The sequence below is a fragment of the Pleuronectes platessa genome, chromosome 16, assembly GCF_947347685.1.
Source record: "Pleuronectes platessa chromosome 16, fPlePla1.1, whole genome shotgun sequence".
In the NCBI taxonomy this organism is placed as follows: domain Eukaryota; kingdom Metazoa; phylum Chordata; class Actinopteri; order Pleuronectiformes; family Pleuronectidae; genus Pleuronectes; species Pleuronectes platessa.
The window spans coordinates 14,716,974-14,744,914 of NC_070641.1; the positions used below are offsets into that span (position 1 = coordinate 14,716,974).

The 27,941-nt window shown below is 40.4% G+C and overlaps 5 protein-coding genes across 10 annotated transcripts in view; 2 read left to right on the top strand and 3 right to left on the bottom strand.

Moving 5' to 3' along the window:
- Positions 1-970: 970 nt before the first annotated feature.
- Positions 971-26,055, top strand: LOC128459300 (immunoglobulin lambda-1 light chain). 4 transcript variants are annotated; one of them, XM_053444429.1, is made up of 4 exons: positions 971-1,122; positions 1,215-1,541; positions 24,839-24,871; positions 25,562-26,055. In XM_053444429.1, the coding sequence occupies exons 1-4, from the start codon at positions 1,083-1,085 to the stop codon at positions 25,885-25,887; spliced, it is 726 nt and encodes a 241-aa protein (XP_053300404.1). In that variant the 5' UTR covers positions 971-1,082; the 3' UTR covers positions 25,888-26,055. The 4 variants fall into 4 exon arrangements, with proteins under 4 accessions (XP_053300404.1, XP_053300406.1, XP_053300405.1 ...); XM_053444431.1 differs by lacking the exons at positions 971-1,122; positions 1,215-1,541 and adding exons at positions 8,683-8,840; positions 8,933-9,256; XM_053444430.1 differs by lacking the exons at positions 971-1,122; positions 1,215-1,541 and adding exons at positions 16,826-16,983; positions 17,076-17,401 and having other exon boundaries at positions 24,838-24,871.
- LOC128459304 (immunoglobulin lambda-1 light chain) lies at positions 4,351-6,439 on the bottom strand. Its single transcript, XM_053444437.1, has 4 exons — positions 6,282-6,439; positions 5,860-6,189; positions 5,525-5,554; positions 4,351-4,844 (listed from the first exon to the last, which is right to left on the bottom strand). Exons 1-4 carry the CDS (start codon positions 6,319-6,321, stop codon positions 4,519-4,521), a joined length of 726 nt encoding a protein of 241 aa, XP_053300412.1. The 5' UTR covers positions 6,322-6,439; the 3' UTR covers positions 4,351-4,518.
- LOC128459303 (immunoglobulin lambda-1 light chain) lies at positions 10,356-12,458 on the bottom strand. Its single transcript, XM_053444435.1, has 4 exons — positions 12,302-12,458; positions 11,880-12,209; positions 11,546-11,575; positions 10,356-10,850 (listed from the first exon to the last, which is right to left on the bottom strand). The coding sequence occupies exons 1-4, from the start codon at positions 12,339-12,341 to the stop codon at positions 10,525-10,527; spliced, it is 726 nt and encodes a 241-aa protein (XP_053300410.1). The 5' UTR covers positions 12,342-12,458; the 3' UTR covers positions 10,356-10,524.
- The window catches only part of LOC128459296 (tetraspanin-10), a 30,451-nt gene continuing 14,715 nt past the window's right edge, over positions 12,206-27,941 (top strand). Inside the window, exon 1 of the mRNA XM_053444424.1 lies at positions 12,206-12,283. The gene's annotated coding sequence lies outside the window, so the exon portion shown is untranslated. The remainder of the gene's footprint in view (positions 12,284-27,941) is intronic.
- On the bottom strand, positions 18,547-27,869 carry LOC128459302 (immunoglobulin lambda-1 light chain). Of its 3 annotated transcripts, XM_053444434.1 has the most exons (5): positions 21,605-21,757; positions 21,217-21,512; positions 20,040-20,073; positions 19,704-19,733; positions 18,547-19,040 (listed from the first exon to the last, which is right to left on the bottom strand). In XM_053444434.1, the coding sequence occupies exons 1-5, from the start codon at positions 21,642-21,644 to the stop codon at positions 18,715-18,717; spliced, it is 726 nt and encodes a 241-aa protein (XP_053300409.1). In that variant the 5' UTR covers positions 21,645-21,757; the 3' UTR covers positions 18,547-18,714. The 3 variants fall into 3 exon arrangements, with proteins under 3 accessions (XP_053300409.1, XP_053300408.1, XP_053300407.1); XM_053444433.1 differs by lacking the exons at positions 20,040-20,073; positions 21,217-21,512; positions 21,605-21,757 and adding exons at positions 27,291-27,620; positions 27,713-27,869; XM_053444432.1 differs by lacking the exon at positions 20,040-20,073 and having other exon boundaries at positions 21,183-21,512.

The window sequence follows — 27,941 nt, forward strand, 5'->3', positions numbered from 1 at the left end:
TGCATCGTGCGTACATTTCAAATGAACGAGAATGAAATGTGCATTGTTTCATATTGAAGTTAATCGTCGCCTGATTCATATTGGTTTCGATTTTCCCTGCGTTGGTTGTCGTCTATTACACAACGTTGTCTAACTAAATTAAAAATCTGGATTTGAGATGACTGCCCCCACATAGTGCTGTTTAATCTGCACCACCCGATGTAAAGGGATAAGAAAATATACAGTGGACAGTGTAGTTATGTTGATTTCCCACACGAGAGCAGCACTGGATCATTGATAGAAAGGCACATGGGGTGGGGGGGGGGGCTCACGTCTCAACTCCCCTCTCTCAACTGAAGGATGCACCTGAAGGCCTCCTGTCTTTATATAGCTTCATGTAAATCATGAGGTTCAGACTTAATTCACTGGACTGGAAACTGATGTTTCATTTATTAGTATGAGTCTATTCTAGCTTTTGCATATTCACTATGAAAATATATACATGTGCTTGTGTCCTGCAATAGATGCTTCATTTTAAGTTGCAGAAACCATATTGATCTCCAATCTCCGGTTACTCCAACTGAAACAACTCTTTTAGAAAGTCTCTCCATGACTCACTTTCTTCCCTCCCAGAATGCACCTGCACGCCTCCTCTCTCGTGGCTCCATATGAACAAAGAGGTCCGGGGTCAGTGAAATCCAAGGAAAAGTGTTTAACCAACTTCATTATATTACATCCAACACAAAACGTTTCTGTGATATCAATTTAGATCCTGTTATCAACTCTTATATTCATCTTAACATTCACTCTGTCTTACATGCAGAGAACATTATATGAACATATTCAATTATTGAATTAAGGATTTAATTATGTAATTAATTGGGTAGAATATATATGTTTGCCACTTTTAAATTCATCAACATGAAACCAGTATCTAAGTGTCAAAAATATCTAACCAAAGCTCCTCCTCCTGTTCCTCTCTCAGTTTCAGAGTTGTATTAAATTGCTCCTCCAGCACCTCCTCTCCTCATCCTCCAAACCCTCTCATCTGACCCTCATCAGCCTCTCAAGTGACAAGGCCACTCTCAGCACACACTGACAACATGCTGGGGACCCTCTGCACTCTCATCACCGCTCTAACATGTAAGGAGGCTGACTTACTGCACCTCCGGCCTCGTGTTGGATTCATCAGTCTGTGTGTTTCTCTTGACTCCGTGTGGTCTTGTTGTTTCCAGGTGTGAGTGGTGTGACGGTGGTGACACAGAAGCCTCCTGTTGTGACCGTGAGGAAAGGAGATACAGTCACCATGGACTGTAACCTGGGGACTGTTACTGGCAGCTCTGCTAACTGGTATAAACAGATTCCAGGAGGAGTTCCCCAGCATATACTGAGGTCTTATCATGGATGGAGCTCTCCAAGCTATGGTTCTGGTTTCTCTTCTCCCAAATTCACATCCACTCATCAGTCGACATCAGATTATCATTTGATCATAAACAACGTGGAGGAGGGAGACTCTGCTGTTTATTACTGTCAAACATGGGATGGCTCTGCTAGTGAAAACATATCACAGTGATTTACACTGTGACAAAAACCTCCTCACTTAACACTTCTGCTTTTTCTCCTGCTGACACATGTTGACTGTGAAGCCATCAGGTTATGCTCTCTGTACACAGAAGTTCAAACATCTGATTATACGTTTATATAATATTACAAAATGTAAATGTTAAAACATCCCAGATTATTTTCCTGGATAACTAACATAATCTAAATATTTCTGTTTTTGATATGATTTATCAAAAAAAAGTACACCACTAAAGCACAAATTATGATCTCAGTAAAGCTTTTAAAATTGCTGGAATGATTATTGTCTGCATAAAATACTAATATAACTTTCCGCTCATCATCCGTCGCCCTGACCTCTGTGGTGATGAAGGCATTTGAGCGCCTCGTGCTTCGTCACCTCAAAGCCATCACTGACCCTCTCCTGGACCCCCTGCAGTTTGCCTACAGAGCCAACAGGTCTGTAGACGATGCAGTCAACCTGGCCCTCCACTTCATCCTCCATCACCTGGACTCCTCAGGAACCTACGCCAGGATCCTGTTTGTGGACTTCAGCTATGCCTTCAACACTATCATCCCGAATCTGCTACAGGAGAAGCTCTCCCAGCTGAGTGTGCCTGACTCCACCTGCAGGTGGATCACAGACTTCCTGTCTGACAGGAGGCAACGCGTGAGGCTGGGGAAGCATGTCTCTGAACTCAGATCCATCAGCACCGGTTCCCCTCAAGGCTGTGTTATTTCCCCTCTTCTCTTCTCCCTGTATACCAACAGCTGCACCTCCAGTCACCAGTCCGTCAAACTCCTTAAGTTCGCGGATGATACCACCCTCATTGGGCTCATCTCTGATGGGGATGAGTCCGCCTACAGGGGAGATTGCCCATCTGGTGACCTGGTGTGACCAGAACAACCTGGAGCTCAACGCTCGGAAAACAGTGGAGATGGTTGTGGACTTCAGAAGGAACCCAGCCCCACCCACCCCCATCACCCTGAGAGACGCCCCAGTCGTCACTGCGGAGTCCTTCCGCTTCCTGGGCACCATCATCTCCCAGGACCTCAAATGGGAGCTGAACATCAGCTCCATCACCAAAAGAGGTCAGCAGAGGATGTACTTCCTGCGGCAGCTGAAGAAATTCAACCTGCCAAAGACAATGATGGTGCACTTCTACACCTGCATCATCGAGTCCATCCTCACCTCCTCCATCTCCATCTGGTTCGCTGCTGCCACTGCCAATGACAAAAGGAGGCTGCAGCGGATCATCCGTTCTGCTGAGAAGGTGATCGGCTGCAATCTGCCATCTCTTCAGGACCTGTTTGCCTCTAGGTCCCTGAGGCGTGCAGGTAAGATTGTGGCTGATCCCTCCCACCCGGGTCACAAACTATTTGAGGTTCTTCCCTCGGGCAGGAGGCTGCGGGCCATCAGGACCAAAACCTCCCGCCACAAGACCAGCTTCTTCCCGGCTGCAGTTGGCCTCATAAACAAGGCCCGGGACCCCCACCTGACTCAGACTTTTATTCCGCCCCCTCACCTTTAGGATTTGTTAAATGAACACATTACATCATATTATACTATACTGCATCACATTGCATATTGCAATCGGACACTGTTTACTGTTTTGCATTTTGCATATCACTTTTTACATTTTTTATCTTTTATATATTTTTATTCAGTAATGTTTATGTCGAAATAAATGTTACTTTGTATAGATATTGGAAAAAAACGAGTAAATAAGAAGTAAACAGTGAGTAAATATATACTGGTTTTCTATTTTTCATTGCTTACCTATGTATGTTGTATTTATTGCGTTTTTATGTTTCTATGTTAATTGTAAGCACCTATTACCATAGCAAATTCCTTGTAGGTGTAAACCTACTTGGCAATAAAATACTTCTGATTCTGATTCTGATTCTGATCATTAAACAATCAGTTAACAGGAAGTGAGCAACAAAGTATCAATTTGTTCATTTGTGGATTTAAAATTCCTCAAAGTAATAAAATGGTGATGCACATCTCGTGATGGTTGAGGTGACTAGTTATTCTTTACCAATCTAACTGCTACCAACTACCCTTCCTTAATTTAAATGCTTCATTCTTCAAAGTGTGATGATTTATACAATGTCAAAAAATTACACAATAAATTCAAGTTCTAATCAGAGCAGCTCACAAACAGGACGTCAGCAGAAATGTTATCTGAGAAATAACATCAGTTTTAACCCACAGGTATTAAACCCCCATGTTTAATACTGCAGATAATGTGACAGTTTAGTTAGGAATAATTAAATGACCTGTTTGTTTCTTTTTCTAACAGATGCATTGTTGCCTTTTTAGCATTTGTCATTGGAGATTCAGTCAACTGACGTTTTCACACTCTGACTCATGGGAAGGAGAAAACTTGTTGTATATGTTCTCCTCCATGTCTCCAGTTTCAACACATACTGCTGATTAGATTAAAACATTATTTTAAATAGAGCTAACACTCGTCATTTATATTTAATAAGGGCTATAAATAAGGAGCACAGGTACACTGGTGCATCCTGGGAAGTACAAAATTCAGATTCAGGCTCTACAGGTTTCATTAGAACGTTACTACATTGATTCACTAAACCAAAATAAGGGAAAACTCATTTTGCTCTCTCAGACATTTTGTACCTTTTGTAGTATTAACAACATTTTACTCACAAAAACAGAAACAACTTTTCTGTCATTTGTGTTGAGAAACGTTACAGCAGAATCAGGCGCTGGTGAAGTTATTGTTACTGATATCAAAATATCATTGTCTCCGCTGCAGTGAGAACAAACTCTTTCAGACGTGATTTGTTCATAATGATTTTTTATTGAAAGCAACAGCTGCAAAGTTGATAGAACACCACCACCCAACCCTCACAACGTGTGTCACAAGCATACAAACGCATTTTCCTCCATGAAACAAAACACAAACAGGAGAAAAGAAGCAGGTTTTAAATGGTCATTCTGCTCCTCTGTTATTCTTCAGTGGTGCAGACGGACTTGTTGATGTTTTTCTCTGACGTCTGGGAGCCCAGAGACACTTTACATGTGTAAATCTTGTCCATGTTCCAGTCTGGCGTCTGGATGGACAAATAGCTGCTGATTTTGAAAGTCTGGTCCGGTTGGTGGACGGCGGTGCTGGTAGAGATCCCACTGCTCACTGGGCTCCCATCGACCAACCAGGTGACTTCTGCAAAAGGCACAGACTGACTGGACAGACAGAGCAGACTGGCTTTGTTGGAGCTGAGCTCAGCACTGGACGGAGGGAAGACAGTCAGGACAGGAGGAGAGAGGCTGGAGCCTGGAAATACAACAAGGACATTAAGTACTAGGAATACTCTGATTGATGGAAAACATGACAGTCTCAGTGAAGGATAAAGAGTTTTAATGCTGCAGAAGCATTGACAATATTTACAGTTTATCTTTTTTAATTAACACTATTTACTGAATATAATCCATAAGTCTCTTACTACATTATTCATTCATTGATTGTGTCTAACAAAATCGAATTGTTTACCAATACAACTTTTTCATTCAGTGTGAGAAATTATTACATTTCAGTTCTTAGTTCTTCTGTTTATCTAACAACCAAAGATATTTTCAAAAAGAGAATTAAAATTAAAAACTAATCATTTAAACCAAACAAGAAATACAGTGGATCATCACTGTTTATGTAAAGATAAATATATTTTACAAAGATTACATTTCTCACAACATGTGGAACAGAATAGTATATAAGTATATTCTTATTAAAAACAGGCAAATCATTTGTAGAAAACATTTCCAGTCTTGTGATCATTGGCACATTTCTGTGTCAAATAAAAAGTGTGGTATCAAGGCAAAGCTGGTATACAAAAACATAAGAATCTTAAATTCACCAAATAAAATGTTAAATATTGTACAGAATCTATAAACACACGTTTATTATTTTCTACCCATTTTGGTCTGAGGCAAAATATATAAGAGTTAAAAAGTTCTTACCTGTCACAATCAGCTTGGTCCCTTGTCCGAATACCACAGTGATTCAGTTTGTGCACATGGCTGTACAAAAACCTCCTGACGCTCTCTGAGGGGAGTGGAGCTGAAACTTCCTGTTGAGACCAACGTTCACTGTGAACGTCTCATTCTCTTCATCACTCTGTTTATTTCCAAAATATGAAAAACTGCTGCACTTGTTTCAAACATTGTGTCTACAGGAGAATTTATTCAATCACCCTCAATGTTTTCTTGACTTATAGTGTTTGATGTTGGTCGAGTGTGTTGACAGCAGCTGTGTGTCCCTCACTGAGGTTTTTGTCACAGTGTGAATCACTGTGATACGTTTTCACTAGCAGAGCTGTCCCATGTTTGACAGTGATAAACAGCAGAGTCTCCCTCCTCCACGCTGTTTATGGACAAACGATAATCTGATGTCGACTGATGAGTGGATGTGAATTTGGGAGAAGAGAAACCAGAACCAAAGGTTGGAGAGGTCGATCCATGATAAAACCACAGTACAAACTGAGGAACTCCTCCTGGAATCTGTTTATACCAGCGAGCAGCGCTGTTAGTAACAGTCCCCAGGTTACAGTCCATGGTGACTGTCTCTCCTTTCCTCACAGTCACAACAGGAGGCTTCTGTGTCACCACCGTCACACCACTCACACCTGGAAACAACAAGACCACACAGAGTCAAGAGAAACACACAGACTGATGAATCCAACACGAGGCCGGAGCTGCAGTAAGTCTGCCTCCTTACATGTTAGAGCGGTGATGAGAGTGCAGAGGGTCCCCAGCATGTTGTCAGTGTGAGCTGAGAGTGGCCTTGTCACTTGAGAGACTGATGAGGGTCAGATGAGAGGGTTTGGAGGATGAGGAGAGGAGGTGCTGGAGGAGCCATTTAATACAACTCTGAAACTGAGAGAGGAACAGGAGGAGGAGCTTTGGTTGAGTCTGCATGGTTTGTCATGTGAACTTTGATCCTCTTTATGGAGAAATGTTTCAGTTATCCATTATTCTCAGTTAAGGTGAATACTTTCATTGATTTGTGTGTTTTACAGTGTTTCCCAATTTTGCAAACTTAAACGGATAGTTCACCCAAAAAAGAAAATTCACTTATTATTCACCACTATGCATATGGAGGGGAGGGTGAAGTGTTTGAATCCACAAAACACTTTTGGATTTCAGGGGTCAACAGCGCTGCAGCCAAATCCAACATGACATAAAAGGAGGTGATTTATATCATGTTTTTAGTCTGAATGTTCTCTGTGATCTACGTGTGAACCTGGCTCCAGAGGAGGATATCAGAGGATATTAAGACTAAAAACATGGTGTAAATGAAGCTGTTTCAGGTGAGATTTGAATGTCAGTGCTTACGTACACTTGGATGACATCACAGGAGCTGTATAGAAAACTGATATGTATTTTTTCAGTAATGAGTTAATTTTAAATTTTTGGTGAACTATCCCTTTAAGTCAGTTAAAATCACCTTCATCAAGATTTTAATTAGTCAACAACAATCATCTATTTAGGATATGAACATATTTTAAACACTTCACAGTTAAAATGTCTATGATTGACCAAATAGCACTTATTAAAACAGTGGTGTGTTTGCAGTCAGGGACAGTTTCCTAACATTCTACACAGGTCTGACCCTTGACCTTTTCATTTACATGAAGTTATAAATCAGGAGAGGCGGCCTGCAGGTGCATCCTGGGTAGGAAGAGGGTGAGCTTGAGAGGTTACGCTTCACTGATAAAAACTCTGTTTCAGTTAAAGCTCATTTGACTGTTCTGACGTGTCAAATGCTGATGAGATCACATTGTTTGTTTTGTATTGACTGATTCGTGAATGTGACAGAATGAAGCATGACAGTGTAAGTAAACGATGAATAATTTCCATGCTGCAGAAGAGTCGAAAATGTTCACATTTGTATTTTAATTGACCTGAAGGTGGCGTGTGTTTCTTTACTTTGTAATATAGGTAGGTAGGCATGGTATGCATCATTTAAGTGATGAAGGTGGGGACTAATTTCATAAAAAGATTTCAATGGTTTAAAGAAATGTCAATCACCACCGTCACACATCTTAGAGCAGTGATGAGAGTGCAGACAGTAGTCAGTGTAAGTTGTGGTGATCGTTGCACTGGATCGTTGATAGAAAGGCACGGGGGGGGGCTCATGCTTCAACACCCCGGTCTCATCTGCAGGATGCACCTGAAGTCTTCCTGTCTTTATATAGCTTCATGTAAATCAGGAGGTTCAGAGTCAATTCACTGGACTGGAAACTGATGAAGTTATTAGTATTAGTCAGTTCTAGCTTATGAATATTCATTGTGAAAATATGTACATGTGCTTGTGTCCGGCAATAGACGACCCTCATTTTAAGTTGCAGTAAACGTATTAATCTCCCATCTCCTGTTACTCAAACTGAAACAAAGATATGTGAAGATTCAAACGCTGAACAAACCAGCATGAGTGACATCTGTAGGATCTTGGACAAATCTTTTAGAAACGATGACCAGAAGTGAGTCGGTTAGTGAACCATGAGTTTAACCACAGCTCCTCATCCGGTCAGTCACTCTGTTGACTGGAGAGTTGATCCTTTTCTTTTCAGGCATCACAAATTCTGGAAATATTATCGGTCACCTCACTCTGCACAAAAACACACACCAGAGAGTAACAAGTGGATAAGTTCAGAACATCTTCACCGGCACAAATGACAATTCCAGGTTTAATATCAAGGTGTTTGCGTTTTAAGTGCAGCAGCGTCTCTCCATGACTCACTTTCCTCCCTCCCAGAATGCACCTGCACGCCTCCTCTCTCGTAGCTCCATGTGAACAAAGAGGTCGGGGGTCAGTGAAATCCCAAAGTTTAAAGGAAAAGTCTTGAACCAACTTCATTATATTACATCCAACACAAAACGTTTCTGTGATATCAATTTAGATCCTGTAATCAAATCTTATATTCATCTTAACATTCACACTGTCCTATATGCAGAGAACATTATATGAACATATTCAATTAGTGAGTGATGGATTTAATGATGGATTTAATTGGGGGGAATATATATCTTTGCCACTTGGAAATTCATCAACATAAAACCAGTATCTAAGTGTCAAATAGATCTAACTGAAGCTCCTCCTCCTGTCCCTCTCTCAGTTTCAGAGTTGTATTAAATTGCTCCTCCAGCACCTCCTCTCCTCATCCTCCAAACCCTCTCATCTGACCCTCATCAGCCTCTCAAGTGACAAGGCCACTCTCAGCTCACACTGACAACATGCTGGGGACCCTCTGCACTCTCATCACCGCTCTAACATGTAAGGAGGCTGACTAACTGCAGCTCCGGCCTCGTGTTGGATTCATCAGTCTGTGTGTTTCTCTTGACTCCGTGTGGTCTTGTTGTTTCCAGGTGTGAGTGGTGTGACGGTGGTGACACAGAAGCCTCCTGTTGTGACCGTGAGGAAAGGAGATACAGTCACCATGGACTGTAACCTGGGGACTGGTACTAACTCTGCTAACTGGCATAAACAGATTCCAGGAGGAGTTCCTCAGTTTGTACTGAGGTTTTATCATGGAAATAGCTCTCCAACCTATGGTTCTGGTTTCTCTTCTCCCAAATTCACATCCACTCATCAGTCAACAACAGAATATCGTTTGTCCATAAACAACGTGGAGGAGGGAGACTCTGCTGTTTATTACTGTAACACATGGGACAGCTCTGCTAGTGAAAACATATCACAGTGATTTACACTGTGACAAAAACCTCCTCACTTAACACTTCTGCTTTTTCTCCTGCTGACACATGTTGACTGTGAAGCAATCAGGTGATGCTCTCTGTACACAGAAGTTGAAACATCTGATTATACGTATATATAATATAACAACATGTAAATGTCAAAACATCCCTTATTATTTTTCTGGATTACTACACAAATCTTATTTTTTGTGATTTTATATATGATAGGCTTTAACAACACTAAAGCACAAATCATAATCTCAGAAAAGCTTTTTAAATGTTTTAAATAATTGTTGTTGTCAGAAAAGTTTTTAATATAACTTTCCACTCATCATGATGCAATCAATGAACAGGAAGTGAGCGACAAAGAATCAATTTGTTAATTTGTGGATTTAAAACTCCTCAATTTAATAAAAGTGTGACTCACATCTAGTGATGGTTGAGGTGATCAGTTATTCTATATCAATTTAACTGCTTTACCATTCCTTCATTTATATGCTTCATTCATCAATGTGTGATGATTAATACGATTTCATGAAATTACTAAATAAATTCAAGTTCTAATCAGAGCAGCTCACAAACAGGACGTAAACAGAAATGTTATTAGTGAAATATCATCAGTTTTAACCCACAGGTATTAAACACCAATGTTTAATACTGCTGATAATGTGACAGCTTAGTTAGGAATAATTAAATCACCTGTTTGTTTCTTTTTCTAACAGATGCATTGTTGCCTTTTTAGCATTTGTCATTGGAGAACCAGAGTCAACTGTTTTCACACTCTTACTCCTGGGAAGGAGAAAACTTGTTGTATATGTTCCCCTCCATGTCTCCAGTTTCAACACATACTGCTGATTAGATTAAAACATTATTTTAAAGAGAACTGACACTCTTCATTATTATTTAATTAGGGCTATAAATAAGGAGAGCGGATGCACAGGTGCATCCTGGGAATGAGAAAAAAAGGGTGGTGAGGTGATGCTTCCGAGGATGAAAATTCAGACAAAATGCAGAAACAGGCGCTGGTGAAGTTATTGTTAATGAAATCAAAATATCATTGTCTCAGCTGCAGTGAGAACAAACTATTTCAGACGTGTTTTGTTCAGAATGATTTTTTATTGAAAGCAGCAGTTGCAAAGTTGATAGAACACCACCATCCAACCCTCACAATGTGTGTCGCAAGCATACAAACACATTTTCCTGCTTGAAACAAAACACAAACAGGAGAAAAGAAGCAGGTTTTAAATGGTCATTCTGCTCCTCTGTTATTCTTCAGTGGTGCAGACACATTTGTTGATGTTTTTCTCTGACGTCTGGGAGCCCAGAGACACTTTACATGTGTAAATCTTTTCCATGTTCCAGTCTGACGTCTGGATGGACAGATAGCTGCTGATTTTGAAAGTCTGGTCCGGTTGTTGGACAACGGTGCTGGTAGAGATCCCACTGCTCACTGGGCTCCCATCGACCAACCAGGTGACTTCTGCAAAACGCACAGACTGACTGGACAGACAGAGCAGACTGGCTTTGTTGGAGCTGAGCTCAGCACTGGACGGAGGGAAGACAGTCAGGACAGGAGGAGAGAGGCTGGAGCCTGGAAATACAACAAGGACATTAAGTACTAGGAATACACTGATTGATGGAAAACATGACAGTCTCAGTGAAGGATAAAGAGTTTTCATGCTGCAGAAGCATTGACAATATTTACAGTTGGTCTTTTTTAATTAACAATGTTAATTGTATAAGATCCATAAGTCTTTCTAAACATTAATACATTCATTGATTGTGTCTAACTAAATCATATTTGTTTTCCAAAACATCTATTTCAGTCAGTGAGATAAATTATGACATTTTAGTGCTTACTTTTTCTATTTATCTAATGATGATTTTTACAAAAAGAGAATTCAGATACGTTGAAAATTGAACCCATGAACCAAACAACACAGACAGTGGATCATCATTGTTATAGTAAAGGTAAATATATTTTACAAAGATTAAATTTCTCACATCATGTGGAACAGAATATTATATAAGTATATTCTCATAAAAAACAGGCAAATCCTTTGTAGAAAACATTTCCAGTCTTGTGATCATTTGCACATTTCTGAGTCAAATAAAAACTGTGGTATAAAGGAAAAGCTGGTACACAAAAATATAAGCATCTTAAATTCAGCAAATAAAATGTTAAATATTTTACAGAATCCATAAACACACATTTATTCTTTTCTCTCCATTTGGGCAGAAGACAAAATATCAATAGTGTTTATTGATCAAATAAAAAGTTCTTACCAGTCACAATCAGCTTGGTCCCTTGTCCGAATACCACAGTGATTCAGTTTGTGCAGATGGCTGTACAAAAACCTCCTGACGCTCTCTGAGGGGAGTGGAGCTGAAACTTCCTGTTGAGACCAACGTTCACTTTGAACGTCTCATTCTCTTCATCACTCTGTTTATTGCCAAATATGAAAAACTGCTGCACTTGTTTCAAACATTGTGTCTGCAGGAGAATTTATTCAATCACCCTCAATGTTTTCTTGACTTATAGTGTTTGATATTGGTCGGGTGTGTTGACAGCAGCTGTGTGTCCCTCACTGAGGTTTTTGTCACAACGTAAATCACTGTGATACGTTTTCACTAGCAGAGCTGTCCCATGTTTGACAGTGATAAACAGCAGAGTCTCCCTCCTCCACGCTGTTTATGATCAAACGATAATCTGATGTTGACTGATGATTGGATGTGAATTTGGGAGAAGAGAAACCAGAACCAAAGGTTGGTGAACTATAGGTACGATAAAACCTCAGGACAAACTGAGGAACTCCTCCTGGAATCTGTTTGTACCAGCGAGCAGAGCTGTCAGTAACAGTCCCCAGGTTACAGTCCATGGTGACTGTCTCTCCTTTCCTCACAGTCACAACAGGAGGATTCTGTGTCACCACCGTCACACCACTCACACCTGGAAACAACAAGACCACACGGAGTCAAGAGAAACACACAGACTGATGAATCCAACACGAGGCCGGAGGTGCAGTAAGTCAGCCTCCTTACATGTTAGAGCGGTGATGAGAGTGCAGAGGGTCCCCAGCATGTTGTCAGTGTGTGCTGAGAGTGGCCTTGTCACTTGAGAGGCTGATGAGGGTCAGATGAGAGGGTTTGGAGGATGAGGAGAGGAGGTGCTGGAGGAGCCATTTAATACAACTCTGAAACTGAGAGAGGAACAGGAGGAGGAGCTTTGGTTGAGTCTGCATCGTTTGTAATTTGAACTTTGATCCTCTTTATGGATAAATAATTCATTCAGCTATTTTTCTCACTGTAGGTGAATACTTTCATTGATTTGTGTGTTTTACATTGTTTCCATAATTTTGCAAACTTAAAGGGATAGTTCACACAAAAATTAAAATTCACTCATTATTCACCACTGTGTTTAGATTTCAGGGGTAAACAGCACTGCAGCAAATTCAACATAACTCGAAAGCAGGTAATTTACACCATGTTTTAAATCTGAATGTTCTCTGTGATCTACGTGTGAACGTGGCTCCAGACGAGGATATCAGAGGATATTAAGACTTAAAACATGGTGTAAATGAAGCTGTTTCAGGTGAGATATGAACAGTGTTGGGAAGGGTACTTTCAAAACATATTTCGCTACAGAATACAGAAAACATGCCCAAAAATGTAATCTTTAACGTATTCCGTTTCATTAACTAATCTTAGTAACGGACTCTGAGTACTTGGATTACTTCCACATTGAATTCATTTCATAAGTAGTAGGAATGCGGCGTTGTTATAGTCAGTGGAGCAGCAGCAGTTTAAGCTCTCTCTCTGTGGATGCGGCGGGCCAGCTGGATGTCCTTGGGCATGATGGTAACCCTCTTGGCGTGGATGGCGCACAGGTTGGTGTCCTCGAACAGGCCGACCAGGTAAGCCTCGCTGGCCTCCTGCAGAGCCATGACAGCGGAGCTCTGGAAGCGCAGGTCGGTCTTGAAATCCTGAGCGATTGCTCTGACCAGGCGCTGGAAGGGCAGCTTGCGGATCCGCTGCTCCGTAGATTTCTGGTAGCGACAGATTTCTCTCAGAGCCACGGTACCTGGCCTGTAACGGTGAGGCTTCTTCACACCGCCGGAGCAGGGACGCTCTTACGAGCAGCCTTGGTGGCCAGCTGCTTCCTGGGGGCTTTGCCTCCGGTGGATATACGAGCTGCATTTGCGTCATTTCCATTGATTTATATGGAGAGTGAATAAACTCGTGAAACAGAGAAGTACCATTAGTAATCCATTGATTTCAACAATGTAACTGTATTCTGAATAGCTTCTATTTAAATTGTAACTGTAACGGAAATGAAGTTACTCATAATTTGTATTCTAAATACGTAACATGTTATCCGTTACTCCCCAACACTGGATATGAATCTCATGGCTTACAGACACTTGGATGACTTCACAGGAGCTGAATGGAGGATGGATAGGTATTTGTTCAGGAATGAGAACATTTTAAATTTTGGCTGATCCATCAACTTAGGTCACAGTTAAAATCACCTTCATTAAGATTTTAATTAGTCAACAACAATCCTCTATTTAGGACATGAACATAATTTAAACACTTCACAGTTAAAATGTCTATGATTTTCCGAATAGCACTTATTAAAACAGTGGTGTGTTTGCAGTCAGGGACAGTTTCCTATCATTCTACACAGGTCTGACCCTTGACCTTTTCATTTACATGAAGTTATAAATCAAGAGAGGCGGCCTGCAGGTGCATCCTGGGTAGGACAAGGGTGAGGTTGAGAGGTTACGCTTCACTGACAAAAACTCTGTTTCAGTTGCAGCTCATTTGATTATTCTGACGTGTCAACTGCTCATACAATCACATTGTTTGTTTTCTATTGAAAAATGTGTGAATGTAACAGAATGAACCATGACAGTGTTAGTAAATGATGAATAATTTCCATGCTGCAGAAGAGTCGAACATTTTCACATTTGTATTTTAATTGACCTGAAGGTGGCGTGTGTTTCTTTACTTTTTAATATAGTTAGGTAGGCATGGTATGGATCATTTAAGTCAGGGGTGTCCAAACTACGGCCCGCGGGCCATCTGCGGCCCGCCATCCATTTTAAATTGGCCCGCCTCAAAAAAATTAAAATTTAAAATTTAAAAAAAAAAAAAAAAAATTTTTTATTTTTTTTTTTTTCTAAACTAATAATTTCGTAGCACTTAAATGGCACCTACTTATAGAACTTTGTAGTTTTGCTATATTTTTGAAGAAATTGTACTTTCTTGATTCTTGTTGGTCTGGGTTTGTACCCTCGGGAAGGGGAGAGCGGGGTAATATGAGAATTGTTTTTACATTTGCTCCCCTCTAGCGGAGCTAAAATTATATATCAGTAAAATTTACACATTTCCCATTAATTCAGGATGTTTCCTAGCAATGGAAATTATCAGAATGTCTTCAGGACAAAGGGCAGTTGTCCTTTGTCCTGAAGACATTTAAAAAAATATGATTGTTTTTAAAAAAGTGGTCTTGTTTCTCACTTTACCCCAGCTTAGGGGTAAAGTGAGACAGACCAGAGAAATCAAGGGGGTAAAGTGATCCACTTACTTTTTCCACTTTAAAACTAACATAACAACACATGTTGTAATAGGTCAATTAAGCACATTTATGATTATTATGATTCATGTGATCTCTAGCACACCCTAGCTTACCTGCACATTGTTTCTCTGTCCAATTGGCAGGGACAGGGATATTGTTTTTCTCTGCATTTTCAAATGCCAGTTCACGGCACCTCCATCTCATCTGTGAATATTCACTTTGCCTCAGTTACTGCACCCAAGGCAACTGATTTTACTTTCCCTTTCTCTTTTTTCTTTAGGAATCTTTTGAGGGTTGTCTTTTCAATATTTCTATCCCGTCCAGCTTTTCTTAAGGACTTCTTTCCTTGCATGACCTCAGCGGCTGCACTCTCCATCTCTGCGAGGGGTGTTTGGCCCCAGGTTGTCTTCCTGGTGTAGTTTCTAGAAATGATGGCTTTTATACAATGTTTATGGCATTAACAATAAAACATATGTAATGTAATATTACACAAAAATATGTTTAAGACTAAACCTAACTTGTGCTACATGTCTCACATCTCTTAGCAATTCAGGCTAATCTTCAGCTAGCATCAATCAAATGATTTTATATGTTGAAAGTTCACCAACATGTATGATATAAGTTTTTCTACCTGAATCTATTTGTTTTGACACAACAGTTGATGCAAGAAAATTTACTTTCACCTGCACCAACTTCTCCTTCATGGCAAGGGTGGGGATGGGAGGGGCTTGAAAACTTAATGATCACATGACCACAATTGTGTCCGTTGCCTAGATACAGGGGGTGTCTCACATTACCCCGCTCTCCCCTTCCCTTGAACTGATTGTAAATCGCTTTGGATAAAAGCGTCAGCTAAATGAATTGTAATGTAATGGACTATGGCCCACTGTATTGTACTTCTCAGTTTTGACACTAGGTGGCGCCAGGCCCCCCGCCCTAAGCGACGCGATTGAGCAGTGATGAGAGTGCAGACAGTAGTCAGTGTAAGTTGTAGTGATCGTTGCACTGGATCGTTGAGAGAAAGGCACGGGGGGGGGGGGGGGGGGGGGGGGGGGGCTCATGCTTCAACACCCCGGTCTCATCTGCAGGATGCACCTGAAGTCCTCCTCTCTTTATAGCTTCATGTAAATCAGGAGGTTCAGAGTCAATTCACTGGACTGGAAACTGATGAAGTTATTAGTATTAGTCAGTTCTAGCTTATGAATATTCATTGTGAAAATATGTACATGTGCTTGTGTCCGGCAATAGACGACCCTCATTTTAAGTTGCAGAAAACGTATTAATCTCCCATCTCCTGTTACTCAAACTGAAACAAAGATATGTGAAGATTCAAACGTTGCTCAAACCAGCATGAGTGACATCTGTAGGATCTTTTAGAAATCTAATAGAAACGATGACCAGAAGTGAGTCGGTTAGTGAACCATGAGTTTAACCACAGCTCCTCATCCGGTCAGTCACTCTGTTGACTGGAGAGTTGATCCTTTTCTTTTCAGGCATCACAAATTCTGGAAATATTATTGGTCACCTCACTCTGCACAAAAACACACACCAGAGAGTAACAAGTGGATAAGTTCAGAACATCTTCACCGGCACAAATGACACTTCCAGGTTTAATATCAAGGTGTTTGCATTTTTAGTGCAGAAGCGTCTCTCCATGACTCACTTTCCTCCCTCCCAGAATGCACCTGCACGTCTCCTCTCTCGTAGCTCCATGTGAACAAAGAGGTCGGGGGTCATTGAAATCCCAAAGTTTAAAAGGAAAAGTCTTGAACCAACTTCATGATAATACATCCAACACAACATTCACTCTTTCCTATATGCGTAAAACATTATATGAACATACTCAATTATTGACTTAAGGATTTAATGATGTATTAAATTGGTGGGAATATATATTTTTGCAACTTGGAAATTCATCAACATAAAACCATCATCTAAGTGTCAAATAGATCTAACTGAAGCTCCTCCTCCTGTTCCTCTCTCAGTTTCAGAGTTGTATTAAATTGCTCCTCCAGCACCTCCTCTCCTCATCCTCCAAACCCTCTCATCTGACCCTCATCAGCCTCTCAAGTGACAAGGCCACTCTCAGCACACACTGACAACATGCTGGGGACCCTCTGCACTCTCATCACCGCTCTAACATGTAAGGAGGCTGACTTACTGCAGCTCCGGCCTCGTGTTGGATTCATCAGTCTGTGTGTTTCTCTTGACTCCGTGTGCTCTGGTTGTTTCCAGGTGTGAGTGGTGTGACGGTGGTGACACAGAAGCCTCCTGTTGTGACCGTGAGGAAAGGAGAGACAGTCACCATGGACTGTAACCTGGGGACTGTTACTAACACCTATGCTAGCTGGTACAAACAGATTCCAGGAGGAGTTCCTCAGTATGTCCTGAGGTATTATCATGGTCATAGTTCTCCAAGCTATGGTTCTGGTTTCTCTTCTCCCAAATTCACATCCACTCATCAGTCGACATCAGAATATCGTTTGTCCATAAACAACGTGGAGGAGGGAGACTCTGCTGTTTATCACTGTAGCACATGGGATACCTCTGCTAGTGAAGCTGTATCACAGTGATTTACACTGTGACAAAAACCTCCTCACTTAAAACTTCTGCTTTTTCTCCTGCTGACACATGTTGACTATGAAGCCATCAGGTGATGCTCTCTGTACACAGAAGTTGAAACATCTGATTATACGTTTATATAATATCACAAATGTAAATGTTAAAACATCCCAGATTATTTTTCTGGATTACTACATAATCTAAATATTTCTGTTTTCAATATGATTTATCAAAAAAAGTACACCACGAAAGCACAAATCGTGATCTTAGTAAAGCTTTTAAAATTGCTGGAATTGCTGCAGAAAATACAAATAACTTTCCACTCATCATTAAACAATCAGTTAACAGGAAGTGAGCAACAAAGTATCAATTTGTTCATTTTTGGATTTAAAATTCCTCAAAGTAGTAAAATGGTGACTCACATCTAGTGATGGTTGAGGTTATTAGTTATTCTTTACCAATCTAACTGCTTTACCATTCCTTAGCAGCTCACAAACAGGACGTCAACAGAAATGTTATCTGAGAAATAACATCAGTTTTAACCCACAGGTATTAAACCCCCATGTTTAATACTGCAGATAATGTGACAGCTTAGTTAGGAATAATTAAATGACCTGTTTGTTTCTTTTTCTAACAGATGCATTGTTGCCTTTTTAGCATTTGTCATTGGAGATTCAGAGGCAACTGAAGTTTTCACACTCTGAGTCCTGGGAAGGAGAAAACTTGTTGTATATGTTCTCCTCCATGTCTCCAGTTTCCACACATACTGCTGATTAGATTAAAACATTATTTTAAAGAGAGCTAACACTCGTAATTTATATTTAATAAGGGCTATAAATAAGGAGAGCGGATGCACAGGTGCATCCAGGGAAGTTAAAAATTCAGATTCAGTTTCTACAGGTTTTGTAAGAACGTTACTACATTGATTCACTAAACCAAAATAAGGGAAAACTCATTTTGCTCACTGAGACATTTTGTACCTTTTCAAGTATTAAGTACATTTTACAGAAACAAACAGAAACAAACTTTGCTGTCATTTGTGTTTAGAAACGTTGCAACAGAATCAGGCACTGGTGAAGTTATTGTTAATGAAATCAAAATATCATTGTCTCTGCTGCAGTGAGAACAAACTATTTCAGACGTGTTTTGTTCAGAATGTTTTTTATTGAAAGCAACAGTTGCAAAGTTGATAGAACACCACCACCCAACCCTCACAATGTGTGTCACAAGCATATAAAGACATTTTCCTGCATGAAACAAAACACAAACAGGAGAAAAGAAGCAGGTTTTAAATGGTCATTCTGATCCTCTGTTATTCTTCAGTGGTGCAGACGGACTTGTTGATGTTTTTCTCTGACGTCTGGGAGCCCAGAGACACTTTACATGTGTAAATCTTGTCCATGTCCCAGTCTGACGTCTGGATGGCCAGATAGCTGCTGATTTTGAAAGTCTGGTCCGGTTGGTGGACGGCGGTGCTGGTAGAGATCCCACTGCTCACTGGGCTCCCATCGACCAACCAGGTGACTTCTGCAAAAGGCACAGACTGACTGGACAGACAGAGCAGACTGGCTTTGTTGGAGCAGAGCTCAGCACTGGACGGAGGGAAGACAGTCAGGACAGGAGGAGAGAGGCTGGAGCCTGGAAATACAACAAGGACATTAATTACTATAAATACACTGATTGATGGAAAACATGACAGTCTCAGCGAAGGATAAAGAGTTTTCATGCTCCAGAAGCATTCACAATATTTACAGTTTATCTTTTTTAATTAACACTATTGACAGAATATAATCCATAAGTCTCTCATTAGATTATTCATTCATTCATTGTGTCTAACAAAGTCAAATTGTTTACCAATACAACTTTTTCATTCAGTGTGAGAAATTATTACATTTCAGTTCTTACTTTTTCTGTTTATCTAACAACCAAAGATCTTTTCAAAAAGTATTCAAATTAAAAACTAATCCTTTAAACCAAACAACAAATACAGTGGATCATCACTGTTTATGTAAGTGTAAATATATTTTACAAAGATTAAATTTCTCACAACATGTGGAACAGAATAGTATATAAGTATATTCTTATTATCGTAGAAAACATTTCCAGTCTTGTGATCATTGGCACATTTCTGTGTCAAATACAAACTGTGGTATCAAGGCAAAGCTGGTATACAAAAACATAAGAATCTTAAATTCACCAAATAAAATGTAAAAAATTTTAACACACATTTATTATGATCTGTCCATTTTGGTCGGAGTCAAAATATCAATTGTGTTTATTGAGGAGTTAAAAAGTTCTTACCAGTCACAATCAGCTTGGTCCCTTGTCCGAATACCACAGTGATTCAGTTTGTGCACATGGCTGTACAAAAACCTCCTGACGCTCTCTGAGGGGAGTGGAGCTGAAACTTCCTGTTGAGACCAACGTTCACTGTGAACGTCTCATTCTCTTCATCACTCTGTTTATCTTCCAAAATAAAAAAATGTGCTGCACTTGATTCAAACATTGTGTCTGCAGGAGAATTTATAGAATCACCCTCAATGTTTTCTTGATTTATAGTGTTTGATGTTGGTTGGGTGTGTTGACAGCAGCTGTGTGTCCCTCACTGAGGTTTTTGTCACAGTGTAAATCACTGTGATACCTCTTCTTTAGCAGAGTCGTCCCATGTTTGACGGCTGAGGTGGGAGAATCTGTCCACAGGACAACTATTAGTCGTCTACTCCACAAATCTGGCCTTTATGGAAGAGTGGCAAGAAGAAAGCCATTGTTGAAAGGGATCCATAAAAAATCCCGTTTGGAGTTTGCCAGAAGCCATGTGGGAGACCCAGCAAACATGTGGAAGAAGGTGCTCTGGTCAGATGAGACCAAAATTGAACTCTTTGGCCTCAATGCAAAACGCTATGTGTGGCGAAAACCCAACACTGCCCATCACCCTGAGCACACCATCCCAACAGTGAAACATGGTGGTGGTAGCATCATGCTGTGGGGATGCTTCTCTTCAGCAGGTACAGGGAAACTGGTCAGAATAGAGGGAAAGATGGATGGAGCCAAATACAGGGAAATCCTTGAAGAAAATCTGATGCAGTCTGCAAAAGACTTGAGACTGGGGCGGAGGTTCATCTTCCAGCAGGACAATGACCCTAAACATACAGCCAGAGCTACAAAGGAATGGTTTGGATTAAAGAATGTTAATGTCTTAAAATGGCCCAGTCAAAGCCCAGACCTCAATCCAATAGAGAATCTATGGCAAGACTTGAAGATTGCGGTTCACAGACGGTCTCCATCCAATCTGACTGAGCTTCATCTTTTTTGCCAAGAAGAATGGACAAACCTTTCCATCTCTAGATGTGCAAAGCTGGTAGAGACATACCCCAAAAGACTTGCAGCTGTAATTGCAGCGAAAGGGGGTTCTACCAAGTATTGACACAGGGGGGTGAATACTTATGCACCCAACAGATGTCAACTTTTTTGTTCTCATTATTGTTTGTGTCACAATAAAATTTATTTTGCACCTCCAAAGTACTATGCATGTTTTGTTGATCAAACGGGAAAAAGTTTATTTAAGTCTATTTGAATTCCAGTTAGTAACAGTACATAATGGGAAAAAGTCCAAGGGGGGTGAATACTTATGCAAGGCACTGTATACTAATGATCAGATGTTTCAACTTCTGTGTACAGAGAGCATCATCTGATGGCTTCACACTCAGTCAACATGTGTCAGCAACAGAAAAAGCAGAAGTGTTAAGTGGGGAGGTTTTTGTCACAGTGTAAATCACTGTGATACCCATTCTTTAGCAGAGCTGTCCCATGTGCTACAGTGATAAACAGCAGAGTCTCCCTCCTCCACGTTGCTTATGATCAAACGATTATCTGTTGTTGACTGATGAGTGGATGTGAATTTGGGAGAAGAGAAACCAGAACCATAGGATGGAGAGCTCATCCCATGATAAAACCTCAGTACAAACTGAGGAACTCCTCCAGGAATCTGTTTATACCAGCGAGCAGAGCTGTCAGTAACAGTCCCCACATTACAGTCCATGGTGACTGTCTCTCCTTTCCTCACGGTCACAACAGGAGGCTTCTGTGTCACCACCGTCACACCACTCACACCTGGAAACAACAAGACCACACGGAGTCAAGAGAAACACACAGACTGATGAATCCAACACGAGGCCGGAGCTGCAGTAAGTCAGCCTCCTTACATGTTAGAGCGGTGATGAGAGTGCAGAGGGTCCCCAGCATGTTGTCAGTGTGTGCTGAGAGTGGCCTTGTCACTTGAGAGGCTGATGAGGGTCAGATGAGAGGGTTTGGAAGATGAGGAGAGGAGGTGATAGAGGAGCAATTTAATACAACTCTGAAACTGAGAGAGGGAAGGAGGAGGAGCTTCAGTTAGATCTATATGACACTTAGATACTGGTTTTATGTTGATGAATTTCAAGTTGCAAAAATATATATTCCCACCAATTTAATACATCATTAAATCCTTCAGTCAATAATTGAGTATGTTCATATAATGTTTTCCGCATATAGGAAAGAGTGAATGTTGTGTTGGATGTAATATCATGAAGGTGGTTCACCGCTTTTCCTTTTAAACTTTGGGATTTCACTGACCCCCGACCTCTTTATTCACATGGAGCTACGAGAGAGGAGACGTGCAGGTGCATTCTGGGAGGGAGGAAAGTGAGTCATGGAGAGACGCTGCTGCATTAAAAACGAAAACACCTTGATATTAAACCTGGAATTGTCATTTGTGCCGGTGAAGATGTTCTGAACTTATCTACTTGTTACTCTCTGGTGTGTGTTTTTGTGCAGAGTGAGGTGACCAATAATATTTCCAGAATTTGTGATGCCTGAAAAGAAAAGGATCAACTCTCCAGTCAACAGAGTGACTGACCGGATGAGGAGCTGTGGTTAAACTCATGGTTCACTAACCGACTCACTTCTGGTCATCGTTTCCAAAAGATTTGTCCAAGATCCTACAGATGTCACTCATGCTGGTTTGTGCAACGTTTGAATCTTCACATTTCTTTGTTTCAGTTTGAGTAACAGGAGATGGGAGATTAATACGTTTACTGCAACTTAAAATGAGGCATCTATTACCGGACACAAGCACATGTACATATTTTCACAATGAATATTCATAAGCTAGAACTGACTAATACTAATAACTTCATCTGTTTCCAGTCCAGTGAATTGACTCTGAACCTCCTGATTTACATGAAGCTATATAAAGACAGGAGGCCTTCAGGTGCATCCTGCAGATGAGACCAGGGTGTTGAAGCATGAGCCCCCCCCCCCCCCCCCCCCCCCCCTGTGCCTTTCTATCAACGATCCAGTGCAACAATCACCACAACTTACACTGACAACAATCTGCACTCTCATCACTGCTCTAAGATGTGTGACGTTGGTGATTGACATTTCTTTAAACCATTTAAATCTTTATTAAATTAGTCCCCACCTAAATCTTAAATGATGCATACCATGCCTACCTATATTTAAAAGTAAAGAAATACATGCCACCCTCACATCAATTAAAAAACGAATGTGAACATTTTAGACTCTTCAGCAATATGAAAATTATTCATCGTTTACTTACACTGTCATGCTTCATTCCGTCACATTCACGAATCAGTCAATACAAAACAAACAATGTGATTTCATGAGCAGTTGACACGTCAGAACAGTCAAATGAGCTTTAACTGAAACAGAGTTTTTATCAGTGAAGCGTAACCTCTCAACATCACCCTCTTCCTACCCAGGATGCACCTGCAGGCCGCCTCTCCTGATTTATAACTTCATGTAAATGAAAAGGTCAAGGGTCAGACCTGTGTAGAATGATAGGAAACTGTCCCTGACTGCAAACACACCACTGTTTTAATAAGTGCTATTTGGTCAATCATAGACATTTTAACTGTGAAGTGTTTAAAATATGTTCATATCCTAAATAGATGATTGTTGTTGACTAATTCAAATCTTGATGAAGGTGAGTTTAACTGACTTAAAGGGATAGTTCACCAAAAATTTAAATTAACTCATTACTGAAAAAATACATATCAGTTCTCCATACAGCTCCTGTGATGTCATCCAAGTGTCCGTAAGCCCTGGCATTCAAATCGAACCTGAAACAGCTTCATTTACACCATGTTTTTAGTCTTAATATCCTCTGATATCCTCCTCTGGAGCCAGGTTCACACGTAGATCACAGAGAACATTCAGACTAAAAACATGATATAAATTACCTCCTTTTATGTCATGTTGGATTTGGCTGCAGCGCTGTTGATCCCTGAAATCCAAAAGTGTTTTGTGGATTCAAACACTTCACCCTCCCCTCCATATGCATAGTGGTGAATAATAAGTGAATTTTCTTTTTTGGGTGAACTATCCGTTTAAGTTTGCAAAATTGGGAAACACTGTAAAACACACAAATCAATGAAAGTATTCACCTTAACTGAGAATAATGGATAACTGAAACATTTCTCCATAAAGAGGATCAAAGTTCACATTACAAACCATGCAGACTCAATCAAAGCTCCTCCTCCTGTCCCTCTCTCAGTTTCAGAGTTGTATTAAATGGCTCCTCCAGCACCTCCTCTCCTCATCCTCCAAACCCTCTCATCTGACCCTCATCAGCCTCTCAAGTGACAAGGCCACTCTCAGCACACACTGACAACATGCTGGGGACCCTCTGCACTCTCATCACCGCTCTAACATGTAAGGAGGCTGACTTACTGCACCTCCGGCCTCGTGTTGGATTCATCAGTCTGTGTGTTTCTCTTGACTCCGTGTGGTCTTGTTGTTTCCAGGTGTGAGTGGTGTGACGGTGGTGACACAGAAGCCTCCTGTTGTGACCGTGAGGAAAGGAGAGACAGTCACCATGGACTGTAACCTGGGGACTGTTACTAACACCTATGCTCACTGGTATAAACAGATTCCAGGAGGAGTTCCTCAGTATGTCCTGAGGTTTTATCATGGTCATAGTTCTCCATCCTATGGTTCTGGTTTCTCTTCTCCCAAATTCACATCCACTCATCAGTCGACATCAGATTATCGTTTGATCATAAACAACGTGGAGGAGGGAGACTCTGCTGTTTATTACTGTCAAACATGGGACAGCTCTGCTAGTGAAAACGTATCACAGTGATTTACACTGTGACAAAAACCTCAGTGAGGGACACACAGCTGCTGTCAACACACTCGACCAACATCAAACACTATAAGTCAAGAAAACATTGAGGGTGATTCAATAAATTCTCCTGCAGACACAATGTTTAAAACAAGTACAGCACATTTTTTTATTTTGGAAGATAAACAGAGTGATGAAGAGAATGAGACGTTCACAGTGAACGTTGGTCTCAACAGGAAGTTTCAGCTCCACTCCCCTCAGAGAGCGTCAGGAGGTTTTTGTACAGCCATGTGCACAAACTGAATCACTGTGGTATTCGGACAAGGGACCAAGCTGATTGTGACTGGTAAGAACTTTTTAACTCCTCAATAAACACAATTGATATTTTGACTCCGACCAAAATGAACAGAAAATAATAAATGTGTGTTGATAGTTTCTTAAAAAATGTAACATTTTATTTGGTGAATTTAAGATTCTTATGTTTTTGTATACCAGCTTTGCCTTGATACCACAGTTTGTATTTGACACAGAAATGTGCCAATCATCACAAGACTGGAAATGTTTTCTACGAATGATTCGATTGTTTTTAATAAGAATATATTTATATACTATTCTGTTCCACATGTTGTGAGAAATGTAATCTTTGTAAAATATATTTACACTTACATAAACAGTGATGATCCACTGTATTTGTTGTTTGGTTTAAATGATTAGTTTTGATTTTTAATACTTTTTGAAAATATCTTTGGTTGTTAGATAAACAGAAAAAGTAAGAACTGAAATGTAATAATTTCTCACACTGAATGAAAAAGTTGTATTGGTAAACAATTTGATTTTGTTAGACACAATCAATGAATGAATAATGTAGTGAGAGACTTATGGATTATATTCTGTAAATAGTGTTAATTAAAAAAGATAAACTGTAAATATTGTCAATGCTTTTGCAGCATGAAAACTCTTTATCCTTCACTGAGACTGTCATGTTTTCCATCAATCAGTGTATTTATAGTAATTAATGTCCTTGTTGTATTTCCAGGCTCCAGCCTCTCTCCTCCTGTCCTGACTGTCTTCCCTCCGTCCAGTGCTGAGCTCAGCTCCAACAAAGCCAGTCTGCTCTGTCTGTCCAGTCAGCCTGTGCCTTTTGCAGAAGTGACCTGGTTGGTCGATGGGAGCCCAGTGAGCAGTGGGATCTCTACCAGCACCGCCGTCCACCAACCGGACCAGACTTTCAAAATCAGCAGCTATCTGGCCATCCAGACGTCAGACTGGAACATGGACAAGATTTACACATGTAAAGTGTCTCTGGGCTCCCAGACGTCAGAGAAAAACATCAACAAGTCCGTCTGCACCACTGAAGAATAACAGAGGAGCAGAATGACCATTTAAAACCTGCTTCTTTTCTCCTGTTTGTGCTTTGTTTCATTCAGGAAATGCATTTGTATGCTTGTGACACACGTTGTGAGGGTTGGGTGGTGGTGTTCTATCAACTTTGCAACTGTTGCTTTCAATAAAAAATCCTTAAGTACAAAACACGTCTGAAATAGTTTGTTCTCACTGCAGCTGAGACAATGATATTTTGATGTCATTAACAATAAATTCACCAGCGCCTGATTCTGCTGTAACGTTTCTCAACACAAATGACAGCAAAGTTTGTTTCTGTTTTTGTCTGTAAAATTTACTTAATACTTGAAAAGGTACAAAATGTTTCAGAGCAAAATTTGTTTTCCCTTATTTTGGTTTAGTGAATCAATGTAGTAACGTTCTTACAAAACCTGTAGAAACTGAATATGAATTTTGAACTTCCCAGGATGCACCAGTGTACCTGTGCTCCTTATTTATAGCCCTTATTAAATATAAATGACGAGTATTAGCTCTATTTAAAATAAGGTTTTAATCTAATCAGCAGTATGTGTGGAAACTGGAGACATGGAGGGGAACATATACAACAAGTTTTCTCTTTCCCATGAGTCAGAGTGTGAAAACTTCAGTTGCCTCTAAATCTCCAATGACAAATGCTAAAAAGACAACAATGCATCTGTTAGAAAAATATACAAACAGGTCATTTAATTATTCCTAACTAAGCTGTCACATTATCTGCAGTATTAAACATGGGAGTTTAATACCTGTGGGTTAAAACTGATGTTATTTCACAGAGAACATTTCTGCTGACGTCCTGTTTGTGAGCTGCTCTGATTAGAACTCGAATTTATTGTGTAATTTTTGGAAATTGTATAAATCATCACACTTTGAGGAATGAAGCATTTAAATTAAGGAAGGGTAGTTGGTAGCAGTTAGATTGGTAAAGAATAACTAATCACCTCAACCATCACGAGATGTGCATCACCATTTTATTACTTTGAGGAATTTTAAATCCACAAATGAACAAATTGATACTTTGTTGCTCACTTCCTGTTAACTGATTGTTTAATGATGAGCGGAAAGTTATATTAGTATTTTATGCAGACAATAATCATTCCAGCAATTTTAAAAGCTTTACTGAGATCACGATTTGTGCTTTAGTGGTGTACGTTTTTTTGATAAATCATATCAAAAACAGAAATATTTAGATTATGTAGTTATCCAGGAAAATAATCGGGGATGTTTTAACATTTACATTTTGTAATATTATATAAACGTATAATCAGATGTTTGAACTTCTGTGTACAGAGAGCATCACCTGATGGCTTCACAGTCAACATGTGTCAGCAGGAGAAAAAGCAGAAGTGTGAAGTGAGGAGGTTTTTGTCACAGTGTAAATCATAGTGATACGTGTTCACTAGCAGAGCCATCCCATGTTTGACAGTAATAAACAGCAGAGTCTCCCTCCTCCACGTTGTTTATGATCAAACGATAATCTGATGTCGACTGATGAGTGGATGTGAATTTGGGAGAAGAGAAACCAGAACCATAGGTTGGAGAGCTCCATCCATGATAAGACATCAGTACAAACTGAGGAACATCTCCTGGAATCTGTTTATACCAGCGAGCAGCGCTGCCAGTAACAGTCCCCAAGTTACAGTCCATGGTGACTGTCTCTCCTTTCCTCACGGTCACAACAGGAGGCTTCTGTGTCACCACCGTCACACCACTCACACCTGGAAACAACAAGACCACACGGAGTCAAGAGAAACACACAGACTGATGAATCCAACACGAGGCCGGAGCTGCAGTTAGTCAGCCTCCTTACATGTTAGAGCGGTGATGAGAGTGCAGAGGGTCCCCAGCATGTTGTCAGTGTGTGCTGAGAGTGGCCTTGTCACTTGAGAGGCTGATGAGGGTCAGATGAGAGGGTTTGGAGGATGAGGAGAGGAGGTGCTGGAGGAGCAATTTAATACAACTCTGAAACTGAGAGAGGGACAGGAGGAGGAGCTTCAGTTAGATCTATGTGACACTTAGATACTGGTTTTATTTTGATG